At 47.9% G+C, this 19,126-nt stretch overlaps 1 protein-coding gene and 1 pseudogene across 2 annotated transcripts in view; one reads left to right on the top strand and one right to left on the bottom strand.

Annotated features, from left to right (window-relative positions):
• SLC4A8 (solute carrier family 4 member 8) overlaps window positions 1–19,126 on the top strand; it is a 100,405-nt gene that overhangs the window by 52,178 nt on the left and 29,101 nt on the right. Inside the window, exons 18-20 of one of the 2 annotated variants that reach the window (XM_070410205.1) lie at window positions 7,166–7,327; window positions 8,095–8,346; window positions 13,666–14,043. In XM_070410205.1, coding sequence (XP_070266306.1) covers window positions 7,166–7,327; window positions 8,095–8,346; window positions 13,666–13,743 — 492 coding nt within the window. In that variant the 3' untranslated portion in view covers window positions 13,744–14,043. Of the gene's footprint in view, window positions 1–7,165; window positions 7,328–8,094; window positions 8,347–13,665; window positions 14,044–19,126 lie in introns of those variants that run through there. The other variant, XM_070410204.1, reaches the window with a different exon arrangement.
• On the bottom strand, window positions 9,528–9,599 carry LOC139007938 (U6atac minor spliceosomal RNA; annotated as a pseudogene).

The following is a 19,126-nucleotide window of genomic DNA, read 5'->3' as shown; positions in this document are numbered from 1 at the left end:
TAGATATGCATTTATTGCCATTTTATTGTTCATGTTTTTTATCTTTTTTTCCTTTTTTTTGTCTTAAAGAAGACCCTTTAACATTTCATGTAATACTGGTTTGCTGGTGATGAAGTCCTTTAGCTTTTCTTTGTCTGGGAAGTTCTTTTAAAAAATTTTTTTAAAAAAATATGGTTTTATTGATTTCAGAGAGAGGAAGGGAGAGAGATAGAGAGATAGAAACATTGATGAGAAATAAACATTAATTGGCTACCTCCTGCACGACCCCTATTAGGAATCGAGCCCACAACCTGGGCATGTGCCCTGACTGGAATCGAACTGTGATCTCCTGCTTCATGGGAATGTGCTCAACCAACTGAGCCACAGTGACTGGGTGGGAAAGTTCTTTATATGTTCTTTGATTCTAAATGATAACTTTGCAGGATAGAGTAATCTTGTTGTAGGTCCTTGTTTTTCATCACTTTGAATATTTATTGCCAATCCCTTCTGGCTTGCAAAGTTTCTGTTGAGAAATCAGCTGACAGTCTTATGGGAGCTACCTTGTAGGTAACTAACTGCTTTCCTCTTGCTGGTTTTAAGATTTTCTCTTTGTCTTTAACGTTTTGCATTTTAATTATGATGTGTCTTGGTGTGGCCTTTTTGGGTTCATCTTGTTTGGAACTTTTTGTACTTCCTGGACTTATATGTCTATTTCCTTCACTGGGTTAGGGTAGTTTTCTGTCATTATTTTTTCAAATAGGTTTTCCATTTTTTGCTTTCTTCTCTTTCTGGTACATTCATGGTGTGAATATTGGAATGCTTGAAGGTTTTCCAAAGGCTGCTTACACTATCTTCATTTTTTAAAATTCTTTTTTCTTTTTGCTCTTCTGATTGGGTGTTTTTGTGTATGTGTTGTTGTTGTTTTTTTGCTCCCTTATATTCCAAATTGCTGATTTGATTTTCAGCTTCATCTACTCTACTGTTGATTCCCTGTAATATTCTGCATTTCCGTTAGTGTATCCTTCATTTCTCGTTCTTTTTTATGGTTTTCATGTCTTTTTTAATACTGTTGATGTTCTCTCTAAGTTCAGCTACTCCTTCCCTAAGTTCATTGGGCATCCTTATAACTAGTATATTGAACTGCATCTAGTAGATTGCTTGTCACTGTTTTGTTTAGTTCTTTTTCTGGAGTTTTGTTCTGTTCTTTCATTTGGGATGTGTTCTTTGTCTCCTCATTTTGGCAGCCTCCATGTGTATGTTGCTATGTATTAGGTAGAGCTTCTCTGTCTCCCAGCCTTGGTAGAGTGGCCTAATATAGTAGGTGTCCTGTACAGTTTAGTGACACAGCCTACCTGATCACCCAAGCTGAGCACTCCAGTTGCGTTCCACCCGCCACCCCCCCGCCAATGTGGGCTGTGTACATCCTCCTGTTGTAGTTGAGCCTTGATTACAGTTGGCATATCAATGGGAGGGATTTACCCCCACGCCAATCTGTTGCAAGGACTGGCTGTGCCCACCAATTATTGTGGAGGATCAGCTGTGCAGGGGCCCACCTCACAGAGCAGGACTTAGTGGGGCTCTGGTGCCCACTGAGTTTGCCCCTGTGAAGCTGGTTGAGTGGTATTTTGACCTGGTCTGAAGATGTCTACCAGGGGCTAGCTTTGGGGCCTACCGGAAGATGCAGGCCAAGGTCAGCCCCTGCCTGTGTTCTGTCCAGGGTCACCTGGCTTTAGCTACCAAGCAATCTGCAACTGGATGCTACTTGTACTGGGCTTGGAGGTGCCCAGGAGAGGCCAAGCTGAGAACCACAGCCCAAGAGAGGCCAAGCTGTGAACCATGGTGGCCTGGGGCCTGGGGCCACTTAGGGAGAGGTATGGGGCATACTGAGGCCAAATCCTATTTGTTTGAGATATTTTGGGAAAGTCTGAAGCACAAGCGAAGACATGTCATTCATATGGAAAGGCACTGGAAACAGCTTGGGTGTGCCTAAAAGTTTGGTGGGGTGGGGTCGCAAGGAATTGCCATGGCAGGGCAAACAGTGATAGCCAGGTTGACAGAGTCTCAAATATGGTGCTTGCTTGCTGGCTGTGTTGAGGGAGGGCTCATCAAAGGAACAATGGCCTTTGCCAGCACTTTTGTCTGAGAGAAAGTTGTGCCCCCAATTCTCAGCCTGATGGCAGACACTCAGTTCCTTCCCTAATGTCCCTGGTGCCTTTTGAGCTGCTATCCCAGTGCTGGAGTTCAGAAGAGTGAGTCAGAGTAAGTGTGTGCACAGGCCCTTTAAGAGGAACTGCCTGGGACTCCAGCAGCCCTTCATCTCACTCAACTCAATTCCTGCTGTTTTTTACAGCCAGATATTATGGGAATTTCTCAGCTCCAGAACCCTCACACTGGGGGCCTGGTGTGAGGCTGGAACCCCTCACTCCTCAGGGTGTTCCTCCACAACCAAGATGTCCTTTCTGATGTTCATTTTCCACACGTGGGTGTTGTATTAGCCCACTCATCATCTCTGCCCTTCCTACCGGTTTCGATGTGCCTTCTTTAAATCCCTAGTTTTAGGACTTCCATTCAGCTAGATTTCAGGTGGTCTGAATGATGGTTGTTCTATAGTTTAGTTGTAATTTGGATGTGGTTGTGGGAGGTTGCAAGTACCACATTTCCCTATGCTGCCATCTTGACCAGAAGTCTGCCACTTAACTGTTTTGAATGTTAAGGTTTAAATCACTAGAATGTGCACATTTACATTAATGCATACCAGTTAGTGTGGAAATGTGGGTCTCTGGCACAAGTCTGGTTAATGGCACTTTCATTGAGCACCAACTGTATGAGGCCACTGGGAAGGGTGAGAAAGGTAAATGTAGGACTTAGTCCTACCCTAACGGATCTTGCCAGGTGAGGAGGTGAGCTAGCGAAGGTGCCTCATCCACAGCCTAGGGCTTCTGCCAGAGTAACCATGACATGTCTTCAACCCTATTTCATTGTTTGCATAACTCTCTATAATCTACAGTATTTTCCCAAACACCTGTATAAAAAGTAAAGTAAATGATCAATATGTGGGACTTCAAATCTAATTCTGTTTGGGGACACTGACTAAGTAAATAGAGAAGATGGAAAAGCTGAACTCAGCTCCATAGATCCCCACAAGGTGGAGAGGAGAAAAAAAACCTGGCTATACTCAGTGACTGGAGAAGAATTATATAATGAGAGGATGGGGAGGAAAAGGAAGATAGGAATAAAGGAATTCTTTGACTTATAATGACCTTTGTCTCCCCTTTCTCTGCCTAAAATAGGCCTGAAATTTTTGTATTGTATTTTGGTAAATTTGCTGAAATGCCACTAGTTAGAAATTTATGGATTAAAAAACACCCTCTTTAAAACTGTAATACTTCCAATAATATGTCATTCTCACTTTTTCAGTTACCTCTCCCTCTTACCTAGCTCAGGTCAACTCTGCAGGAGGAATGAATTTTGCATAAAAATAAGTAATTTGGGAGCATTAAATAGTCCTTGAAATGGTTCCCTGATGGGTAGGCTTAATATAGTCAGAAGGCACTGAATTCCTGGGACATCTGGGAAGAAGGTCTCTGGGAGATGGAAGAAAGATGAGAAAGGGAAATGGAAGAATATCAAAGAAAATGTTCATTGGCAGGCCTTGCTTTCAGGAACCAGAGAGGAAATATTCTTTCTTTTTCCCTTTCCTATTACTCCACATAGCCCCCAAGACCCAATCTGTAGGTTAGTACTATTACTAATGGCTTAATGTCAGTCAGAGTTTAATAAGTTTTTATGTTGGCCTGACAATTTAATTACCACTTAGAACATTATTATTAAGGAGACTAAAAGATTTTGTAAACTTTTATAATCTAACCCATTTATAATTTGGGACTTGGTGACATCATTGAAGAGTCTTTGAATCCTAGAGTCATGACCAAATATGGAACCAAATACTTAGATATAACAGTCTTGGCTTTGTTGAGTTTGGGTCAATTCTGGGCCAGTTTGTATCCTGGGCCTTTATACTCCACTAGGGGCCCAGTGCACGAATTCATGAACCTTGAAAGGAACTGTGGGCTGCAAGGCTGTGGTAGGCACAGGGGCAGGTCTCGGTCCATCCTCCGTGCCCCCACCTAGGCCCTCCTGCCGTGGCCCCTGGTCTCCTATCTGCCGGCAGCCCTGCTCCTGCTGCCTCCGCTCCCACCTGCTGACAGCGCCGCCCTGTTCGAACCCACTGTTGGCGCAGAGCGATTGGGGCCAGTGCCAGCAGCGGGTGTGTGCAGCAGCTGCTGCCCTGATCGCCCCTCAGGAGCAGGGAGGTGGGGAGGTGGAGAAGACCTTAGGGGCGATTCGGGCCGGCAGCCACCACTTGCACCCACTGATGGTGCTGAGTGATCGGGACCAGTGCCAGGAACTGGCAGTAGGTGCGAGCGGTGGCTCCAGTGCTGGCTGCGGGTGCAAGTGAGGCCAGCGCTGGCAGTGGGTGCGAGTGCCAGGTGAGACCATGGCGAGGGGGAGCAAAGAATTTTCAGGAACCACCAGAGAGTAGTCCTGATGACAGCGACCAGCGCTCTGCCTTGGTCTGGCATTCCCGCTCATCTGCTCCACCATCCTGCTGCTGCCAATACCTGCCATGTTCCACACACGCCCCCTGGTGGTCAGCGCACATCATAGTGACCAGTTGTTTGGTTGTTCCAGTTGTTCTACCTTTCGGTCTATTTGCATATTAGCCTTTTATTATATAGGACTAGAGGCCTGGTGCATGAAATTTCATGCACTGGAGGGGGGTGTCCCTCAGCCTGGCCTGCCCCCTCTCACAGTCTGGGAGCCTTCAGGGATGGGAGCAACCCGCTGAACAGGGGAAGGTGACATCCCCATCACACCTCTGCTGCTGCCACTGCTGGCAGCACAAGCCTTGGCTGGCCCTGGTTGCCTGAGCCTTGGGCTGGAACTGCGTGGCTGGGCAGCCACTATCCAAGCCTTGCCTGAGCCTCAGTCAGTGGGGGATGCAGGCATGGAGCAGCCTGCCCTGCTCCCACTGCGGGCGCCACCATCTTTGCGAGGGTGTGATGATCAATTTGCATATTACCTCTTTATTATATATGATTACTGCTGAGCCAAACAAGGTGAACTTTTCTTTCTCAGAGTACTTTGGAAGGGCGAGGCAGATTGAGGTTCTAGGAGAGTTTAGGTATGCCATGAACACCCAAATAAGATTTATGAACAGTATGGATTTACAGGGGCATTAGAAGGGTCAAACAAGTACCCAGATTCAGCAGTCTTAGTGAAACCAAATTGTAGGGTGTTTGAGTCTGAGTTAGTTGTCTCATAAAACCAAAGAATGGATTCGCAGACTAAAACGGTTAACGGAAACAAAGTTTATAGAGAGAAGCCAGTCCTGGAAAAGGTACAGCTAGGGTTCCAGGAGCAGACCAGTGTCCAGAACTTCCTTTACATATTACAGCCAGGTGTTAAAGTATATTAATCCATGTGTAGAGCCCCACATGGCCATAAGCCACGTGGGCACAGGGAAGCATCCCCCTGGGACCCAGCACACCAGGGAGAAGAGAGAAAGAAGCAAGCGCTTTTTAATTTATGGGGTGGATACAGTTTACAGTCTTGCTAGCTCCTGATTGGTCCTTTCAAATAATTCTGCCTTGATAATATCCTTGGGATTGGTTATAGGCCTCATTGTCTTGTGATTGGTTATCTGCAAGCTGCCTATCTTAGCAACATTCATACATTTTAAAGCTCATGTCTCCCAAGTGCACCCTTCCTTCCCTGCCCAGTTGGGGTGCCTTAGTGACTCCACCTACCTGGGTTCCTGGTTCTACTTCCTCCTCACCACCATGATCCCAATTCTTGACTACCTAGCTTCCTTCTGTCTCCTCATTAGGTTCCTCTCTCAAGTTTATAGTGCCTGGGCTCCTGTTTCAATGCTGATGGGAGAAGGCCCTTAAACCATTCCAAGCTAAGTCCATGAGATTCTGTGCAACTGGCTCTACTTTGCCTTTATTTGTCCTGTAGACATACATTATATGGCTTCAGGAGGAAGAGAGTCAAAGTTATTTATATTTATTGTTAGAAATTATTAAATTATACTGGACAAAAAATTTTTTTGTTAATTATATTTTACTTGGGTTAATGTTGAGATAAATTTGTTTTCTCTATACATAGGGGTTTGGAGAGTAGGAGAAGGAAGTGAGGAACTATTGAGTATTCCATAAGAAGTTGATAATTGAGGATCGACTCTGATCAAGGTCATAGATTTCCTAAAGAGTTGCTGTACACTACAATATTGCAGAGTAGAACACAATGATGGGGCAGTTTCTGGAGTATGCATGAGGAGCAGATGAGAGTTTTCTTTAAGTATTAGACATCCTCCTATATAATAAAAGCCCAATATGCAAATTGAACAGCCAAACGACTGGTGGAATGACCGGTTGCTATGATGCGCACTGACCATCAGGGGGAAGACGCTTAACACAGGAGCTTCCCCCAGCCTGCAGGCCCCAGGCCAGCCAAGGCAGGTGCCAGTGGGGGCCCCCACTCCATGGTTGCCCTGCTGGTCGCCCCCGCAGAGGGAGGGGGACTGGCGGCAGCGGCAGGGGGCAGGGCCGGCAAGTGTCCTGCACTAGGTTGGCCAAGGCGAGTGCCAGCGGGAGCCCAGTCATCCCGCTGGTCGCCCCACAGATCGGCCCTGTCACTGGCCAGGCCTAGGGACCTTACCCATGCACGAATTTTGTGCATCGGGCCTCTAGTTATAAAATAATTATGTCTGAGTGGAGTGCTTTGGTAGAAAGGAAAAAATGAGGAACCAAGAGTGTGGCAAAACGAAAGTTAGAAGTTCTTAAGTATGAGGCCAGGGAATCAGATGCAGAATTGGATAGGCTGGCTTTAAATAGAATCACATAGAATGCCTTGAGTGTAACTGAAGATAAGGAAGCATATATGCATGTAGGTAAAGAGAACTGGGTAAAGGAAATGTGTAAAAATCTGTCTTTCAAGTATATAGAGCTTATACTAAAAAAAAAAAAGAGTTTCTATATTAATGCCTTATTATTATTATTTTTTAAAAGGATTCTTATTCAGGAATAAGAGTTGTAGATATTGTGATTCAGTTTGACCTGTTTTGCCCTAATGATTATAGTTAACTTAAAATATAAAAATAAAACCTTGTTTTTTCCTTTAGCCAACAAGGGATGATCGAGGGTGGATTATTAGTCCCATTGGCCCCAATCCCTGGTGGACTGTGATAGCTGCAATTATCCCAGCTCTACTCTGCACTATCTTAATATTCATGGACCAGCAGATCACAGCTGTTATCATTAACAGGAAGGAACACAAGCTCAAGGTAACAAGAAATTCTGACCTAGAAGGATTAATGGCATCCTATTACATTTTTTAAAAAAATTTAGGGTAAACTATATAGACCAGGACTGTAGAGCCTGGGTAAAAGAAGTCATGGAAGGATCTCATAAGAGGTTTCTAGGGGTTTACCATCCCTAGAGTGGAGCCAAATGGTATGATACAAAAGAAGCTTGGGCTCCACTACTCTCTTTTCAAACCTATGGGGAAGCTGGGCTGGCAGAGTTCCTAGTGGTCCTTATTTAGCCACATGCTCTGGGTCAGGCTTATCTTCCTGAAGTTCAGGTCAGGACTTGGTCCACTGTTTCCTAGAGGCAGGTATTCTCTCATTGCTGTCCATTACTGGTGTTTCTAGACTGAACCTTAAGTTCAAGGATCCTACAGAGGTAGGGTAAGTTCCAATGTATGTATTAGTGAGAGGCTTAATGTGTTCATCTCTGTACTTTCCTTACTTAGAGTAGGCAACGCAAATTTAGCAAGGATCTGGAACCCAATAAGGACATTTATCTTCAACCCCTATAATGTCTACCATCTAGAATGGTCAAGATGTGGCTTGATCTCTGGTTACTCTTCCAAGAAAAGAATATTTGAGTGTGTGAGAGCACTTGCATAAAGAATGGATATTAGCATGCTTTGGACAAGCTAAAGTTTCCTTTTTTTCCTCTGTTCCCTCCAAAGCAGAAGGGGCTGGAATACTCTTAGCTCACTGTTCTATGCCCGACTGATGGTGATGGAGATTCTGTTTCCCTACAGAAAGGCTGTGGTTACCACCTGGACCTGCTAATGGTGGCCATCATGTTGGGTGTCTGCTCCATCATGGGCCTGCCCTGGTTTGTGGCTGCAACTGTCCTGTCCATCACACATGTGAACAGCCTCAAACTGGAATCTGAATGCTCCGCTCCTGGAGAACAGCCCAAGTTCTTGGGCATCCGAGAACAGAGAGTGACAGGCCTTATGATTTTTGTGCTGATGGGCTGCTCAGTCTTCATGACGACTATATTAAAGGTAATCATTCATTTACTCATTAGATAATATATTGAGTGCCTGTTTTGAAAATAAGGAAGATCATATTCTAATTGGGTAAGGTAGATAAGATGTGGTTAGGAAAGTTAATTAAGAAAACAAGCCCTGGCCGGGTGGCTCAGTTGGTTGGCTGTAGGACTGTGCACTGAAAGGTTGCCAGTTTGATTCCCAGTCAGTGTACAGCCCATCAATGTTTCTCTATCTCCCTTCCTTTCTCTCTAAAAATCAATTTTTAAAAATCTTAAATAAAAACTAAAAGAAAGCAAACATAATAATTAGAGAATATAAGTGATAAAAGGAAATATATAGTGGTCTATGGTGCTAGATAGAATTGCAGGGGTACTGTTTTTTAGTTAGTGTCTCTAAGGAGATGGCAATTAAGGTGAGATGGACAGTGGGAGATGGCATGGGGGAAAAGGAGAACAGCGATCTAGTGAGGCTCTTAGGTGGGAAAGAATTATATGTGTTCTAGGAAACATCATGACCATGTGGCTCAAGGATGTTGAGTCAAGACAAAACACAGTGAAATGAGATCGAAGAGTGAGCAGGGACAGATCATGCAGGGCCTTGTTGACACTAGTAAAGGTAAACTTTAAAGGCTTTTCACGGGAGAGGGACATGATCCATTTTGTATTTTTAAAAGATTACTCTAGCTGATGATTAGAGACTAAAGTTTAGGGATGGGGAAAAATAGAAGTAGAGAAACCAGTAAGGCTATTACAGGTAAGAGATGATAGTGGTTTGGCTAAGAAAGTTGGTAGTAGGGATGGATAAAGGCATGGCTTCTGTGTTTTTTTGAGTTAGATCCAAAGGTCTTGCTGGATATAGAATGGGGTGAGGAAGATGTAAAAGTCAAAATGTTTGCTAGGTTTCTGACTGCACTACCTGCGTGGAGAGTGATGGCATTTAAGTAGGTGGCAATGCCTTAACCATATGCATGTTGTTAGGTTCTAAAGCCTCTTCCATCTTTTTAAAAATATATTTTTATTGACTTCAGAGAGAGGAAGGAGGAGGGAGAGAGAGAGATAGAAACATCAATGATGAGAGAAAATCATCAATTGGCTGCTTCCTGAATGCTCATCACCAGGGATTGAGCCTGCAACTTGGGCATGTGCCTTACCTGGAATTGAACCCTGACCTCCTGGTTTATAGGTCGAAGCTCAATAAACCACATCGTTCAGGCGCCTCTTCCGTCTTTGTCAAGGGTGCTAACCTTCTCTCCTTTCATATAACACTGAGAGTGATGGCATTTAAGATAGAGAAGACTGCCGGAAGGAGGAAGTGATTTCGTCAGGGGCAAGGCTGTGGCCAGATTTGGGATAAGATGTTCAGGAAGCATCTGAGTGAAGAGGCTAGAAGGAAGGTTTTGAACGAAAAATATAAATGTGGGCGTCAACAGCACATAGGTGGTATTGACAGCCAAGGGAGTAGACGAGATCTCTCAGGGAGAAGAGTAAATATAAAAGAGAAGTAGGAGCAGAGAGAAGAGCAGAATATAAGGAGCTCCATATTTAGAAGTTGGGTAGAGGAGGAGACAGCAACAGACACTCTAACGGAGCTGCCAGAGGTAGGGAAACCAGGAGGTGTAGTATCAAGGATGCCATGTGAGGGGACTGTTTTAAACAGGAGGGATTAGTTAGAAACTGTCTAGAAAGATGAAGGCTAAACAAAGATCATTGGATTTGACCACACAGAGGCCTAATGTGACTTGACAAGAGCAGATACAGTAGGAAAATAGGGCAGAAGCTGAGTTACGGGGACTGAAGAGTAAATAGGAAATGAGGAAGAAAAGAGTACAAGCAGACAGCTCTTTCAAGAGGTTTTTCTATGAAGTGGAACAGAAAAATGGGCAGTGGCTGGTGTGAGATGTGGGGTTAAAAGGGGATTTTGGGAAAGTTGGAAGATAACTTAAATATGAGAAAAAAATGTTTTTGTGTGGGTGGAAGGCCTGCATCTTGGAAAAATGGGGTGAAAGGGGACCTCTGTAGACATATCTCCAGGCCTCAACCATTGTGGAGCACTTATCTCCCTTGCCTCCATTTCCCTTCTTTTTGGTGAATCTTCAACTACCAACACTGCAAATGCTATTTAAGGATAAGAATTGAAAGGGCCCCACCAGCGTGACTCAGTGGTTGAGCATCGACCTATGAACCAGAAGGTCACAGGTTCGATCCCGGTCAGGGCACATGCCCAGGTTGCGGGCTCCATCCCCAGTGTGGGACTTGCAGGAGGCAGCCGATCAATGATTCTCTTTTATCATTGATGTTTCTATCCCTTTCTCACTCTCCCTTCCTTTCTGAAATCAATAAAAATATATTTAAAAAAAAAAAGAATTGAAAGGGATGGAAAAGGGTTCTACAATGACTTCCTGTTTCACTACTTTCCACTCAATCTTGCCACCTCTTGTCATTCCCCTCCTACTTTCTGTCCCCAGCCCTACCACACTCCCACCTATGGTCTAGGTGCCATCTGGAAGAGCCCAAAGATTGCTGCTCCTCCCGGAATGTAACCACAAAGTTATGGTGGTGATCAACACCTGGTCTTCCTATAACTGTCTCAGGAGTATTCTTTTAGGAAACCACTCAATAGTTAACCAACTTGGCACCAAACTGAGATGTCTGCTCACTCTGGAGCTGGAACAACATAAAATCCAATGGGGATTCTCTAGTTCTGGGAAGAATTATCTTTGGGAATGTTCTTTACCCCCAGAATAATGCAAGTTGAGTTTAGTCTTCAGTTATGAAACTTCCCTTGTCTTGGTTCTATACTTCTCATTTTCCTACCTCATAGAGATGGTCTAAAGATTACGTGGATTAATAAATATGAAGAGATAGGTACGCATGTATACTCAAGTGTAGCATAATAATGTTGACATTTCTTCCCAAATCATTCCTTCTCTGATAAGATACCATGTCTTTCCACTCTTGCCCTCAAGTCTGGTGAGTAAGAAAAGGAAACTTTTTAAGTCCATATTAAAATACATCAAATCCCTGAGGAGATGATTTTGTGATTACAAAAAGTTTAAAAGGTACCCATTTTAGCCCAGTTAAAAAAAATGGGCAGAAGACTCGAACACACATCTCTCAAAAGAGGACATACAGATGGCCAGTAGACCTATAAAAATATGCTCAACCTCACTAATCATCAGAGAAATGCAAATCAAAATCACAGTGAGTTATCCTTATGCCTGTCAGAAAAATGATCATAATTAAATCAACAAACAAGTGTTGGTGAGGATGTGGAGAAAAGGGAACCCTTGTGCACTGTTGGTGGGAATGCAGATTGGTGCAGCCACTATGATAAACAGTGTGGAGGTTTCTAAAAAAATTAAAAATGGAACTGCCTAACGATCCAGCAATTCCACTTCTGGGTATTAATCTGAAGAAACCCAAAACACTAATTTGAAAGAATATATGCACACCAACATGCATTGAAGCATCTATATATAAAAGGCTAATATGCAAAGTGTCCCCTTGGGAGTTCAACCACAAGACTGGGAGTTTGATCGCTCACTATGATGTGTGCTGACCACCAAGGGGCGGCATGGAAAGAAGGAAGGCCCCAGCTGGCAGCCAGCAGCCAGGGAAGGAAGGCCCTGGCTGGCAGCCGGAAGGCCCCTATTGGCCGTGATCGCTGGCCAGGCCTACGGACCCTACCCATGCACAAATTTCATGCACCGGGCCTCTAGTTACTTATAATAGCCAAGATATGGAAGCAACTCAAGTACCCATCATAGACAAGTGGGTAAAGCAGCTGTAGTACATATATAAAATGGAATATTAGCTGTAAAAATATCCTCAGGTGAGGATTAACAACAACAACAAAAGAATGAAGTCTTACCATTTGTGACAGCATGGATAGACTTAGATAGCATTATGCTAAGTGAAATAAGCTAGATAAAGACAAATACCATATGATATCACTTACATGTAGACTCTAAAGAACAACATAAACGAACAAACTAGAAACAGACTTATAGATGCAGAGAACAAACTGATGGGGACCAGAGAGAAGGGGTGTTGGGTGCGGGCTAAAAAAAGGTATTGGGATTAAGAAGTGCTAATTGGTAGTTACAAAATAAGTATGTGGATATAAGGTAAAGCATAGGGAATATAATTAATATTTATAGTGCAGGTAGGCACTTGAATTATCAGAAAGAACACTTTGTAACCTATATGAATGTTTATGTGCTGTGCTATATACCTGAAGCTAATACAAAGTGTTGAATGCAAACTGTAATAAAAAATAAAATAAGAGGTATCAGTTTTATAAAAGAGGGATGTGTGTGTCCAATAATGAACTATTAGAAAGAGAAATTAAGAAAACAATCCCATTTACAATTGCATAAAAAAATACTTAGGAGTAAATTTAACCAAGAAAGTAAAAGACCTGTCCTTGGAAAATTATAAGACATTGAAGAAGATACAAATAAATGGAAACATATAGTGGCTCTCTAGGGTAGGAAGAATTAACATTGTTAAAATGTTCACACTACCCAAAGTAATCTATAAATTCTGTGCAATCCCTATCAAAATAACAATGGCATTTTTCACAGAACTAGAATAAATAATCCAAAAATTTATATGAAACCACAAAAAGCCCTGAAATAGCCACAGCAATCTTGAGAAAGGAGAACAAAGTTGGAGTTATCATGCTACTTGACATCAAACTATATTACAAGACTATAGTAATCAAAACAGCATGGTACTGGTATAAAAACAGACAGTGGAACAAAAGAGAGAGTCCATAAATAAACCTACTCCTATATGGTTAATATATTACAAAGGAGACAAGAATATACAATGGGGTCCTGACCAGTGTGGCTCAGTTGGTTGAGGGTCATCCCATGGACCGAAAGGTCACTGGTTTGATTCCCATTCAGGGCACATGCCTGGGGTATGGGCTCAATCCCCAGTAAGGGACTTGTAAGAGGCAGCCAATCAATGATTCTCTCCCTCCCTCCTTTCCTTCCTCCCTCCCTCCCTCCCTTTGTCTCTCTCTCTCTCCCCCTCCCTTTCCCTTTCTCTCTCTCTAAAATCAATAAACATATTTATAAAAAATATATATACAATGGGGTAAAGGCAATCTATTCAATAAATGGTACTGGTATCATTGGACAGATACAAGCAAAAAATGAAAATAGACCACCTTCTTACACCATATACAAGAATAAACTCAAAATGGATGAGAGACTTAAATTTAAATGTAAGATTCAAAACCATCAAGCTCCTAGAAGAAAAAATAGGCAGTAAACACTCTGACATTTCTCTTCGTAATACTTTTTCTGATATATCTTCTCAGACAAAGGAAACAAAAGAAAAAAAACAAATGGGACTACATCAAACTAAGAAGTTTTTACACAGCAAAGAAAACGATTAACAAAATGAAAAGACAATCTACTAAATGGAAAAAGATATTTGCCAATGATACATACCATAAAGGGTTAATATTCAAAATTTACAAAGAACTCATAAAACTCAACACCAAAAAAAACCCAACAACAATCCAGTTAAAAATGGATCTGTATGTCCTTTTTAGACAGACATATGAAAAAATGCTCAATGCACTGATCATCAGGGAAATGCAAATTAAAACCACAATGGGATACCACTTCACACCTATCAGAATGGCTATCATCAGTAAATCAGCAAACAACAAATATTGGTGAGGATGTGGAGAAAAGGGAACCCTCTTGCAATGTTGGCGGGAATGTAGGTTGGTGCAGCAACTGTGGAAAACAGTATGGAGTGTCCTCAAAAAAGTAAATATGAAACTGCCTTATGTCCCAGTGACTCCACTTCTGGGTATATATTTGAAAAACTCTCAACACTTATGTGAAAAGATATATGCACTCCTATTTCATGGCAATGTTATTTACAATAGCTAAGATATAGAAGCAACCCAAGTGCCCATCAATAGATGAGTGGGGGAACCAAGATGGCGGCGTAGGGAGCGGACCTGTGTGTGCTGCTCTCTCACAGCATCATTGAAACTATCAACTATGAAGTAAACAACCGCCACTCAGAACCATGGGGAAGTTGGCCCAGTGGGAGATCTACAACTGGAAGAAAAGAAAGAAGCGCAGTGAGACTGAGTGGGAGCTACGGAGGCACCAAAACCAGAGGTACGCAGTCACACGCCACGCGGGCTGCAAATGGATTCTCGGTTTTTTACGAACCCTCGAATCCTCTGGGCTTGCTCGGGGCGGGTCTCTGAGGCCCCAGATCCCACAGGGAGAGGCGGCCACGGCCTTGCAGTGGTCGGAGAGCGAGGGAAGCTCTGACACGCGGCTGCTCGCCGGCACCGAGGGACAGGAGGTCCTGGTGTCCCGGGGAGGCGAGGGGCGCGGAGACGCCGCCATCGCTATTTCCTCCACGCTGGCGACTCCCTGTGACCCCCGCCCTACCCTCAGGGCTGTGCCAGAGGCACAAGAGGGAATGACTGTGCTTTTACAAACTCTCAAATCCACTGAGCTGGTTCGGGCGGGTCTCTGAGGCCCCAGGCCCCAAGGCGAGAGACGGCACGGCCTTCCAGCGGTCAGAAAGCGAGGGAGGCTCTGGCACTCGGCTGCTCGCCGGCACTGGGGGACGCAAAGTCCTGGAGTCCTGGATAGGCAAGGGGCCGCTGAGTCTCCGCCCCGGCGACTCCCTGTGACCCCGCCCTATGCAATTTACATTCCCATCTGGCTGTGCCAGACTCACAAGTAGAAACGCCTTTGCTTTTGCAAACTTTCAAATCCACTGAGCTGGTCCAGGCGGGATCATGAAGCACCAGACCCTACGGGGAGAGGCAGCACGGCCTTGCAGCCATCAGAAAGCGAGGGAGACTCTGTTGCACAGCTGCTCGCCGGCACTGGGGGACACAAAGCCCTGGCAGAGAGTCAAGGGGCCGCGGAGACTCAGCCAGTGCTATTTGCTCCGCCATGGCGACTCCCTGAGTCTCAGCCCTAATCAATTTACATCCCCATCCAAGCTGTGCCAGGTGCACAAAAGGACCCACCTGCGCTTTTGCAGCCTATCCCAACAAATTGCAGACTTCAACTGCTCGCAGCCATGAGAGACACACTCAAGAAGCAGACCCAGGAGAACCAGGATGGCGGCATAAGGAAGAGACCTGTGCGTGCTACCTCACACAACAACATCGAAACTACCAAATATCAGACAAACACCTATCATACAGAACCATGGGAAAGTTGGCCCAGTGGAAGCTCTACAACTGGAAGGAGAGAAAGAACATTGAGACTGAGTAGGATGTGACACCAAGTACAGAGCCCAACCCAACAAACTGCAGATTTCAACTCCTCGCATAGAAAGAAGCGCATTGAGACTGAGTAGGATGTGCAGAGGCACCAAGTACAGAGCCCATCCCAGCAGGCTGCAGATTTCAGCTCCTTGCATCTGGGAGGGACGAAATCGGGGGGCAGAGTCGGGTCCGGGGCCGGCCAGGGCTGGGCCTGACTCGGCCGGCACTGTGGAACTGCTGTACCAGCAAGCGCACAAACATGCCCACTGGTCCCAGTCTCTTGTGGGGCGCTGGGGGACAGCAGACAGGCAGTCTGTGCACTTGGTGGAGGGCAGGAGTGCTGGATGTTCAACCACCAGGAACGCCTGGAGATTTTGTCTAGTGGGGAGCCGCCGGCAGGGGACAGAGGGCCAAACTTCCTGTTTCCCCGGTAAGGCTGGGATGGCCCCGGTGAGGTCGGGATGGCCCCGGTGAGGTTGCAACGGTCCCGGTGTGGTAGGGACGACCCCGGTCAGGTCGAAACGGCCCCGGTGCGGTAGGGACGACCCCGGTGAGGTTGAAACAGCCCCCGTGAGGTAGGGACGACCCCAGTCAGGTCGAAACGGCCCCGGTGTGGTAGGGACGACCCCGGTGAGGTTGAAACGGCCCCCGTGAGGTAGGGACGACCCTGGTCAGGTCGAAACGGCCCCGGTGTGGTAGGGACAACCCCAGTCAGGTTGAAACGGCCCCCATGAGGTAGGGACGACCCCGCTGAGGTTGAAACGGCCCCCTTGAGGTAGGGACGACCCTGGTCAGGTCGAAACGGCCCCGGTGTGGTAGGGACAACCCCGGTGAGGTTGAAACGGCCCCCGTGACGTAGGGACGACCCCGGTGAGGTTGAAACACCCCCGTGAGGTAGGGACGACCCCGGTCAGGTCGAAACGGCCCCAATGTGGTAGGGACGACCCCGGTGAGGTTGAAACAGCCCCCGTGAGGTAGGGACGACCCCAGTCAGGTCGAAACGGCCCCGGTGTGGTAGGGATGACCCCGGTGAGGTTGAAACAGCCCCCGTGAGGTAGGGACGACCCCGGTCAGGTCGAAACGGCCCCGGTGTGGTAGGGACAACCCCAGTCAGGTTGAAACGGCCCCCATGAGGTAGGGACGACCCCGCTGAGGTTGAAACGGCCCCCTTGAGGTAGGGACGACCCTGGTCAGGTCGAAACGGCCCCGGTGTGGTAGGGACGACCCCGGTGAGGTTTAAACGGCCCCCGTGAGGTAGGGACGACCCCGGTGAGGTTGAAACGGCCCCCGTGAGGTAGGGACGACCCTGGTCGGGTCGAAACGGCCCCGGTGTGGTAGGGACGACCCCAGTCAGGTCGAAACGGCCCCGGTGTGGTAGGGACGACCCCGGTGAGGTTGAAACGGCCCCCGTGACGTAGGGACGACCCCGGTGAGGTTGAAACACCCCCGTGAGGTAGGGACGACCCCGGTCAGGTCGAAACGGCCCCGGTGTGGTAGGGACGACCCCGGTGAGGTTGAAACAGCCCCCGTGAGGTAGGGACGACCCCGGTCAGGTCGAAACGGCCCCGGTGTGGTAGGGACGACCCTGGTCAGGTCGAAACGGCCCCGGTGTGGTAGGGACAACCCCGGTGAGGTTGAAACAGCCCCCATGAGGTAGGGACGACCCCGGTCAGGTCGAAACGGCCCCGGTGTGGTAGGGACAACCCCGGTGAGGTTGAAACAGCCCCCGTGAGGTAGGGACGACCCCGGTGAGGTTGAAACGGACCCTGTGAGGTAGGGACGACCCTGGTCAGGTCGAAACGGCCCCGGTGTGGTAGGGACGACCCCGGTGAGGTTGAAACAGCCCCCGGTGTGGTAGGGACGACCCCAGTCAGGTCGAAACGGCCCCGGTGTGGTAGGGACAACCCCGGTCAGGTTGAAACAGCCCCGGTGTGGTAGGGACAACCCCGGTGAGGTTGAAACGGCCCCCGTGACGTAGGGACGACCCCGGTGAGGTTGAAACACCCCCGTGAGGTAGGGACGACCCCGGTCAGGTCGAAACGGCCCCGGTGTGGTAGGGACGACCCCGGTGAGGTTGAAACAGCCCCCGTGAGGTAGGGACGACCCCGGTCAGGTCGAAACGGCCCCGGTGTGGTAGGGACGACCCTGGTCAGGTCGAAACGGCCCCGGTGTGGTAGGGACGACCCCGGTGAGGTTGAAACAGCCCCCGTGAGGTAGGGACGACCCTGGTCAGGTCGAAACTGCCCCGGTGTGGTAGGGACGACCCAGGTGAGGTTGAAACAGCCCCCGTGAGGTAGGGACGACCCCGGTGAGGTTTAAACGGCCCCCGTGAGGTAGGGACGACCCCGGTGAGGTTGAAACGGCCCCCGTGAGGTAGGGACGACCCTGGTCAGGTCGAAACGGCCCCGGTGTGGTAGGGACGACCCCGGTGAGGTTGAAACAGCCCCCATGAGGTAGGGACGACCCTGGTCAGGTCGAAACGGCCCCGGTGTGGTAGGGACGACCCCGGTGGGGTTGAAACAGCCCCCGTGAGGTAGGGACGACCCTGGTCAGGTCGAAACAGCCCCGGTGTGGTAGGGACAACCCCGGTGAGGTTGAAACGGCCCCCGTGAGGTAGGGACGACCCCGGTGAGGTTTAAACGGCCCCCGTGAGGTAGGGACGACCCCGGTGAGGTTGAAACGGCCCCCGTGAGGTAGGGACGACCCTGGTCAGGTCGAAACAGCCCCGGTGTGGTAGGGACAACCCCGGTGAGGTTGAAACGGCCCCCGTGAGGTAGGGACGACCCCGGTGAGGTTTAAACGGCCCCCGTGAGGTAGGGACGACCCCGGTGAGGTTGAAACGGCCCCCCGTGAGGTAGGGACGACCCTGGTCAGGTCGAAACGGCCCCGGTGTGGTAGGGGACGACCCCGGTGAGGTTGAAACAGCCCCCGGTGTGGTAGGGACGACCCCAGTCAGGTCGAAACGGCCCCGGTGTGGTAGGGACAAACCCCGGGTCAGGTTGAAAACAGCCCCGGTGTGGTAGGGACAACCCCGGTGAGGTTGAAACGGCCCCCCGTGACGTAGGGACGACCCCGGTGAGGTTGAAACACCCCCGTGAGGTAGGGACGACCCCGGTCAGGTCGAAACGGCCCCGGTGTGGTAGGGACGACCCCGGTGAGGTTGAAACAGCCCCCGTGAGGTAGGGACGACCCTCATCAGGTCGAAACGGCCCCGGTGTGGTAGGGACGACCCCCGGTGGGGTTGAAACAGCCCCCGTGAGGTAGGGACGACCCTGGTCAGGTCGAAACAGCCCCCGGTGTGGTAGGGACAACCCCGGTGAGGTTGAAACGGCCCCCGTGAGGTAGGGACGACCCCGGTCAGGTCGAAAGGGCCCCGGTGTGGTAGGGACAACCCCGGTCAGGTTGAAACAGCCCCCGTGAGGTAGGGACGACCCCAGTCAGGTCGAAACGGCCCCGGTGTGGTAGGGACGACCCCGGTGAGGTTGAAACAGCCCCCGTGAGGTAGGGGACGACCCCAGTT

This window comes from Myotis yumanensis, unplaced genomic scaffold (assembly GCF_028538775.1).
Source record: "Myotis yumanensis isolate MYYU_CA2020_CCGP unplaced genomic scaffold, mMyoYum1.0.hap1 SCAF_3, whole genome shotgun sequence".
In the NCBI taxonomy this organism is placed as follows: domain Eukaryota; kingdom Metazoa; phylum Chordata; class Mammalia; order Chiroptera; family Vespertilionidae; genus Myotis; species Myotis yumanensis.
The sequence above is the reverse complement of the archived record's forward strand: the minus strand, read 5'-3'. Positions and strand labels throughout refer to the sequence as shown.